General features: G+C 49.0%; 1 protein-coding gene across 1 annotated transcript in view; it reads left to right on the forward strand.

Annotated features, from left to right (window-relative positions):
• LOC144228947 (BOLA class I histocompatibility antigen, alpha chain BL3-7-like) overlaps window positions 1-2,437 on the forward strand; it is a 19,383-nt gene extending 16,946 nt beyond the window's left edge. The window contains exons 5-10 of the mRNA XM_077760870.1: window positions 19-185; window positions 855-1,108; window positions 1,229-1,331; window positions 1,444-1,587; window positions 1,726-1,758; window positions 2,109-2,437. Of these exons, the coding sequence (XP_077616996.1) occupies window positions 19-185; window positions 855-961 (274 nt within the window). The 3' untranslated portion in view covers window positions 962-1,108; window positions 1,229-1,331; window positions 1,444-1,587; window positions 1,726-1,758; window positions 2,109-2,437. The remainder of the gene's footprint in view (window positions 1-18; window positions 186-854; window positions 1,109-1,228; window positions 1,332-1,443; window positions 1,588-1,725; window positions 1,759-2,108) is intronic.
• Window positions 2,438-8,462: the final 6,025 nt, after the last annotated feature.

Raw genomic sequence — 8,462 nt, forward strand, 5'->3', positions numbered from 1 at the left:
GGTCTTCTGTGGGTACAGTCAATTCTCAAAGAACGGCGCGGACTACATCGCCCTGAACGAGGACCTGCGCTCCCGGACCGCGGCGGACACGGCGGCGCAGATCACCCGCCGGAAGTGGGAGGTGGCCGGTGCGACGGAGCACCCAGGAACTACCCGGACGGAGAGTGGATGGAGCGGCAACGCAGGTACCTGCAGAACGGAGATCAGATGCTGCAGCTCGCAGGGACGAGGGGATGAGGAATTTCCCCAGTCTTCCCTGAGCCTGGGGGCAGTGTCTCCCTATTAGGAGAGATAAATGGGACTGATGCCAGAACGCACCTCCCCACCCCCCTCCAGGGGTGGAGAGAGAAGGGAAACAACCCTGGTGTTCAGACTGGGCATCAAAGAGCAACCTGTCCAGAGTGCCCATGTTTCTCCCGGGACAATTAAGGAATACTGTCTCTCAGGGATGGAGGGGGAAGCCATCTCTGAAATAACTGATCAGTCACTCTGGCAGCGGCTTTAGGAACCATGGGGACTTTCTTAGTTTTGTTCTCTGCCCCAGAACCAATGCGGTTGAGTTCTGACTTCAGCTCTTCTGTGTCCCTGGGCCTCCACTCAGGTCAGGACCAGACTTACCTTCTCTCCCTTCAGAGATCTGGCTCTTACCTTAGGCTCTCTTGTCCTGATTAAAGAACTTTCCAGACAAGAAGAGGTCATCCCACATGTCTACGCCCAGTCTGATGTCTGGATTTTTGCTCCCTGTTCCCACCCCAGTTGAACTGCCCATTCTCAGGGTGGTTGGTCATAGGAGTGCTGCTGCAGTGGCCCAAGACAGATGTCAATTTTTTTAATTTTCTGACCCTTCTTCTCAGACCCTCCAAAGACACATGTAACCCACCACCCCATCTCTGACAGTGATGTCACCCTGAGGTGCTGGGCCCTGGGCTTCTACCCTGGCAGTGTGATGTGGAGGACCTGACCCAGGACTCAGAGCTTCTGGATACAGGTCTGCAGGGGATGGCACCTTCCAGAAGTGGGCAGCTGTGGTGGTGCCCCCTGGACAGGAGCAGAGATACATGTGCTTGTGCGGCACGAGGGGCTGCAGGAGTCCATCACCCTGAGAGAGGTGAGAGGGGAAACCTGGGTACAGAACCTTTTCTCAGGGAAATGTCTCTTCTGAAGAACTTCAGCAAGTTGGGGGCTTATGCCTGGGGTACAGGGCCCTCACCTTCCCTTCCCTTCCCAGAGCCTCCTCCTCAGTCCACCATCCCCATCATGGACATTATTGCTGGTCTGGTTCCCCTGTGGTCACTGTGCTGGCTGGAGCTGTAATCTGGAGTAAGAAGCAGGTAGGGAGGGAGAGGTTGTGCTCTGAGTTTTCTTACCCCACTTAATGTGAAGTACCACCCACCCACGTGTGCTAGTCCAGTGTGGAATTGATTGCTAACAATTGCTTTTTAGTAAAACACATGTGAAAATGAAGGATAAATTTTTCACCTTGATGAATCTGGTGATGGGGACCCGATCGCAGAAGTCACAGGACAGAGATGAAAGCCCCTGCTGAGGACAGACTATAGGAGGGTGGTTTGTCCAATCCTCACACAGGTACTTTCTTCGTGTTTCCTGATCCCGCCCTCAATCTGCAGTCACAGTTCTGGAAGTTTCCCTGGAGTTCAGAACTAGGTCTAGGACTCATAGCCCTGCCTCCTCCATGGGCTCAAACATGATGTTTTCTTGCCACAGGTGGAAAAGGAGGGGGCTACACTCAGTCTGCAAGTAAGTATGGAGGGAGTGATCCCTGAGACCCTGGGATAGTGTAGACAGGACCCCATGGGGAGCTTACCCACTCCATAGCTGCTGTTTTAGTCTCGTCTCCTGGGGGCTCTGACCACATCCTATTTGTATTAACCCAGGCAGTAATGGTATGGAGGGCTCTGATGTGTCTCTCATAGCTCCTAAAGTAAGACTCTGGAGGACCTCACGTGGGGAGGGGTTGGGCAGATGGAACACAACTGGGTTATGGGGATTCTTGGAGCAGGACATTTTGAGCATGCAGTGGGTGGGGTGAGACTGTCATCACTTACAGTGAGTCATCTAAATTTGTTCATGATTGTTTTCTTTCACAGTTTGAGCCAGCCTTGTAGGGGACTGAGTGACACAAGATTTGTTTACTTTCCCACCTGTGACATCAGTGTCCCTGACTTCTTTTTCTGCAAAGGGCATCTGAATGTCTGTGTTCCTATTAGCATAATGAGACGAAGCAGGGAGACAGGTCCATCCTACCTACCACGACCCTTCCCCACACTGCCCTGTGTTCTCTTCCCCAACTTGCCTTTCTGTGCCAGCAGAGATGAGACTGGTCTATCTCCCTCCTGTGTATATATACCATGGCTTCTTTATCCATTTATCTGTCGAAGGACACTTGGCCTGCTTCCATACCCTTGCTATTGTAAATAATGCCTGCAATAAATACAGTTTTCAAATTAGTGTTTTCATTTTCTTTGGGTAAATGCCCAGTAATAGAATTACTAGATTAGATGATAATTTTATTTTTAACTTTTTGAGGAATTTCCATACTGTTTTCCATAGTGGCTGCACCAGTGCACCACACAACACCACCAACACCACACAAGAGTTCTTTTTTCTCCACATCCTTGCAAACACTTGTTATTTCTTGTGTTGTTTTTTTTTATTTTAGCCATTCTGACAGGTGTGAAGTGAAGGGTGCCTCATTGTGGTTTTCATTTGTATTTCCCTAATGATGAGTGATGTTGAGCATCTTTTTCTGTGTCTCTTGGACATCTGTATTCATTGGGAAAATATCCATTCATGTCTTCTGCCAAGAGATGGCTGTTTTACGTTAGATGCTCGCGGTGGACCTCCCTGAAAAGGTGAGCTTTGAGAAAAGATTTGATGGACCCATGAATTATCCATGAGATTGTCTGGGGCAAGGTCCTTCCAGGCAGTGGAAAGTCCAGTGTGAATGCAGAAGGGCAGGTGTGTCTGCGTGTTCTGAGAGGAAAAAGAAGACCGGTACGGCTGGAGCAGAGAGTAACTGAGATGAGATACAGGTATGACCAGACTCTATAATCTTGGAAGATATCAAAAGGGTTTTGACATTTGCTCTAAGTGTGAGGGAAATTACAACACAGTTTGAGCAAAAGAGAGACATGGTGGGGCACCTGGGTGGCTCAGTCAGTTGAGTACCCAACTCTTGATTTCGGCTCAAGTCGTCATCCCAGGGCCATGGGATTGAGCCCCACATTGGGCCCTGTGCTGAGTGTGGTGCCTGCTTGAGATTCTGTCTCTCTCTCTCTCTCTCTCTCCCCCCCCCCCCCCGCGTGCCCCTCTCCCCTGCTCATGCATGCTCTCTCTTTCTAAAGTAAAAAAATAATCAAAAAAATTAAAAAGAGGGACATGGGACAGCTTCTCCTTTGAAAGGATCACTTTGTCTGCTGTGTTGAGAACAGAACGGGAGGCAAGGGGCAGGTGAGGCACTGGGGACAGCAGTAGAAAGCCAGTTCTGTGTTCCAGTCTGGGAATGTCTGCTCCTTTCACTGAGGTGTGAGCAGTGGAAAGAGTGTGAAGTGATGGGATTCTGGATACAATCTGTAAATCGACTTTGCAGCACAATCTAATGGATTAGATCTTGGGTATGAGTAAGAGGAGCCAGGGAGGACCCCCAAATTCTGGAGTATACAAGTGGAAAGATGGAGTTGCTGTCAGCAGAGATGGGGAAGATTCTGGGAGGAGCATATTTGGGAAAGGACATCACAGACATTCAGTGAAGAGATGATGAGCTGAGATGTCTATTAGAAATGTGAGGGAATCAGCTTGGCAATCAGACGAGCGTGGATTAGTATGGAATTTAGGAGAAATGTCTGGGCCAGAGAAATAGATTTTGGAAGTGACACCAAGTAAATGATGTTTAGAACCTTCGGCATAAATGAGGTCACCAAGGGGGTGATGGCCATAGAAGAGAAAGGAAAAAGGGCCAAACCCTGGACCCCCAGTTCCAAGAGATCTGATCAGACCACACACTCAGAGCTGTCTGCACAGTCTTGGCTCCACCTGTCAAGGCACATAGACCAGGGAGTCCCAAAATTCCCTGTTCACAGGACTCCCCCAGACACCGTGTTAAGGCTCACAAAGCATGGAGTATGAGATTCTGTGTTTATGACAAGGTGCTGCTGGTGGTCTTCACGTCACCCTTTCAGTAGCAGGAATATAGATTAAGATTCCCACATGGCCCTCACTTGTAGGGCTTGCTAAATAAGTGATTCCTTGATCTTGTGCCGAATACTCTGAGCCTGGGTCTGGGGAGAGACCCGTGCATTTTGTGAGAAGCCCCTCAAGCAGTGCTGGTGCTCAGCGAGATCTGGGGCCACTGAGGTCAGTGATCAGAGCAGGCAGTGTGGGGAGGGGCATTAAAATCACATTTAAATGCATTTTCTTTTCCCTTGTAAAGAGAGGGGTGCATGTACGTTGTCAGTATGAAATGTGATGTTGTGAGACACACGTCATTGTTGTATCCTGGGGTCCAGATGAATGGAAGGACCAGGGAGAGGTTCACAGTTCAGCATGATCTACACCTTGGAATGCTTGCTCTTTGCAACTACTCCCCTGACAAATTTTTGGAGCAAACGATGGAATTCTTTTCTCTAAATATGAGATTATGTTGGGGAAGGCCACCAAGCAGACTTGGGGCTACAGTGTCAGGAATGGAATACACAGTCCTACCCAGGTTGAAGCCCACACAGGGACCCCTACTGCTCTGCACAGACATCACCGGCCATACCACGGACTCCCCTGAGGCAGGACACTCAGTCCTGAGTCTAGGACTGACGTTGCTGCTGCTCCTGGCAACAGGATGTAGTAACTGCCGCACACGGCTCCTGGGCAAATGTTTCTGCACAGTGTTAGCCTTGCTGACACCACCTCCTGAGTCAGGGCCAGCTCATGGTCACCTGCCTGGTGGAGCCTCATGCTGTGTCTAACTGGAAGAATATTAGGAAAATAGGTTTTCCTTGTCTCTGGAGGGGGGTGGCTTCTACCTCCTAACAAGACTCTTGATGTGGAATTCTAATAATAAAATGGCAGTTGGGTGCTGGGGGTGAGAAATGGAGAAAGAACAGCTAATCGCCATTCTTGGAGCACAGACCTGAAGCTGCAGCTTGATCTAGTGCTATGCAGGCACTCAGGTTCAGCACTCTCCTCTCATTCCTCTGATACTATTAGATCCAACTTTTGTCTACTCCAGTTTATGCTGACAAATATATGGAATGGTATTGGGGGGTGTTGAAATGATTATTCAAAATGTCATCACTCTTTGTCTTTAACAACAGAACACCCGGATCTGTAAGGGGGTCTCTGTGTGCACTGATGTGTCATGTTAATATTTGTATTTCCCTGTGCATGGAAATATTCTGGGGAGAGAGTCTCTAACATTTCTCAGTTTTTATGTGGCTGTCCCAAAGGACTAAATAACAAACCAACCAACCAAAAAACCAAAACACCACCCTGGTTTTCTAGTGTGGCTGTAGTGTTCCTCAAAGTCTGAACTGTTAGTAATCAACTGAGAAAAAAAAAATGGTTTGTTTCAAATTTTTATTTAAATTCTAGTTAGTGAACATATAGTATAATATTGTGGATTTTAGTGATTCACCACTTATATATAACACCCAGTGCTCATCACAAGTACCCACCCTCCTTAATACCCATCACCTATGTATCCCATCCCCCACCAACCTCCCCTCCAGCAGCCCTCGGTTTGTTCTCTGCATCATTAAGAGTCTTTTGGAGCACCTGGGTGACTCAGTTGGCTAAGCAACTGACTCTTGGTTTCAGCTCAGGTCATGTTCTCAAGGTTTCATGATCAAGCACCTCGTCAGGCTCCGTGCTGCTAGTGGGGAGCCTGCTTGGGATTCTCTCTCTTTTCCACTCTCTCTGCCCCTCCCTGACTCACACTGTCTCTGTCTCTCTCAAAATAAATGAATAAACTTAAAAAAAATTTTTTTTTTAAAGAGTCTCTTCTGGTTTGAGGAAGCAGCATTTTAGAATCACCACTCACCATGAGGGTTAGTCTATTAGGGTCTCACTCCTGTTGGACACCAGGCTTTCACCTCTTTCTCTGCTCAGCTCCTCAAAGCAGCCAAAAGCTCAGACAGATTTCTTGCTTGTCTCCTCAGTTTTGGCTAATGTTTTCAGAGCAAAAGTGAATCTGGAGCTCTGGGTCCCCTGACCTCACCCCTCCAGGCTGAAGTCCTCTCCTAGATGTGGGCTGGGTCTCTTCTCTGTGTCTACATGTTGAAAATTTCAATAAGATAAACTATGTTCCATCAGACTTCCTCAGTTGTTCCCAGTGGGATCATGAGTTCGAAATTCTCTCCCTAACCAGTAGTCAGAACGTAACCTACTGTCTAGGCTGAATCTCAGAGTAGTGTTGAAAGCTCCAGAGAAGGAGAGCATTTGATCCTAATCCAGGTGGGGCAACATCAGAGTGGGCATTAGCTCACAAGGTCAGGGTGGGGATCACAGATCTAAGAAGGGAGAGTTGGGGACAGAAGGGAAGGGACCCCTGAACTGGCTGGAGCAGGACTCCGGCAGAAGGGCAAAGAGTCTCCCTTATATACTTGGTCCCATATTCAATTATGAGACCCAAAGGGACATTCTATTCCTCTGCGGTCACTGACTTTCCCTTCTTCTCTCTCACTGGCCCTTTCTCTGACCTTACTCAAGCCCCAGGGTCTTTCATTAAAAAGGACATGAATGGAATTGGGGTCATTCTAGGCAAGCTACCCACAGAAAATGTGTCTGAAATCTCACACACACCCCAGTTATCTGTCAGGACCAGACGTGGATGCTGGGGTCCCTCTCCTCACCCTCCCTTGGGTGAGGCCAACAGAGGACTCTTACTTCCCCAAGAGGTGACCATGGAGGTGGTAGGTTCCCCCCAGAACCTGAGGGCAGCAGTAGCTCATTTGTAACCTCCAAGTGTAGGAGTAGTGAGCCCACACACTTCAGTCAAGTAGCACCTCAGGATCTTTGCAAAAGACCTCTCCATTATCTTTCCCCCATTGCCCTTGGCCTCAGTAGCCAAACCGCCTGCCCTTGTCCATACTGTTAGTCCTCCTTCAGAGACATGAAATCCTCACCATTCTAAGGGACTAAAAGTGTCCCCTGGAGAAGCTCCCATTGGGGTCACCAACATCTGTAAGACTGAGACCAGGAACCAAGAATCAGTGACAAACCAGATTGAAAATGACACCTGAAGCAAAATGCCACACACATTTCCCAGGCTGGGAGGGGGAGGGAGGGGTGGTCAGCACATTGCCCTGGCACAGCATGGTGAAGGCCCTCTGGTCTACAGTTGGGAAAGCCCAGCTGGTCCTTATAAGAATCTCGACATCTCTCACAAGCCTTACGGGACAGTCCAAACTCTTCTGGCACTGCTAACACTACAGAAGTACTTCCGGATCCTTACCCTTCTGGTCTCAATAGTCAGGTCTCCTGTCCTCCAGCCATGTTGCCCGCAGCTCACGTTGTGATCAGCACAGTGGCTGTCCAAGCACAGCAACTGTTTGTGGTCCACAAGGCAGTGTCAGGAAGCCAGGCTTGCTTGTGCCAGGTGGACACACGTGGTGTGAAAATACACCAGGTAGTGAATGCAAAGGGTGGAAATGGTTACTTTGGGGTCCAACAGGGAGTGGGCTGGGGACCCACCCACCCCCCTTCTTTCTCTGCTGCTCCCTGGGCTCACTTCTACACCCCCACTTTGTCCAGAGAAGCACCCCTGGGAGACTGCTATTGCTTTGTGAAGCTGGGACAGATGAGAAGGACAGAGAGACAGGCCTGGAGAGGGACAGGATGGATAGAGGGGACCAGAGTTAGGGGGAGGGGCTGAGTTTCAGTCAGGGTCAGGGATCCCCAAATGAGTAGGAGGGAGATTAGGAACTGCTTGCACCAACTTCTCTAGACATCTCAGTATCTGTGGAGAACTAACTGAAATCCCCACCCACTTCTATAAACACAAACCTCCACTAACTTTGATGGACGTTTCCACAACCCCAAGATCTAATTCCAACAAAAGTGCATATGAGTCCTCAGTCCCCGGGCAGAACAATCAGAAGAAACTGAAGGAGGTCGGGGGAGGAAAGTAAAAGCCTGGAAGAAGTCCCAGGGAGAGGGCAACCCTGAGAGCTGGGTCCTACTTCACATCCACCTCCTTAAACTGGAGATGCTCAAATGCAAACGTGGCTCTGTAAGTGTCTTCCCTGAGCCTTCTCTTTACCCATTGAGCAGACATTGCCCCATTCTACCTTGGACACCTGATCCTGGGACACTCTAGGTGACTGTCAAAGTCATCCAGCTGCTTCAGCCCCAGGCAATCCTTCTTGTTCTCCCTACTTCATAGAGTGAGCTCTTCTCCAAGGAAAGGCAATTTATTTTTGTTGATGGACAAGGCAAGTAGGGAAGAAAAA

The sequence above is a fragment of the Crocuta crocuta genome, unplaced genomic scaffold, assembly GCF_008692635.1.
Source record: "Crocuta crocuta isolate KB4526 unplaced genomic scaffold, BGI_CrCroc_1.0 scaffold762, whole genome shotgun sequence".
Classification (NCBI taxonomy): Eukaryota; Metazoa; Chordata; class Mammalia; order Carnivora; family Hyaenidae; genus Crocuta; species Crocuta crocuta.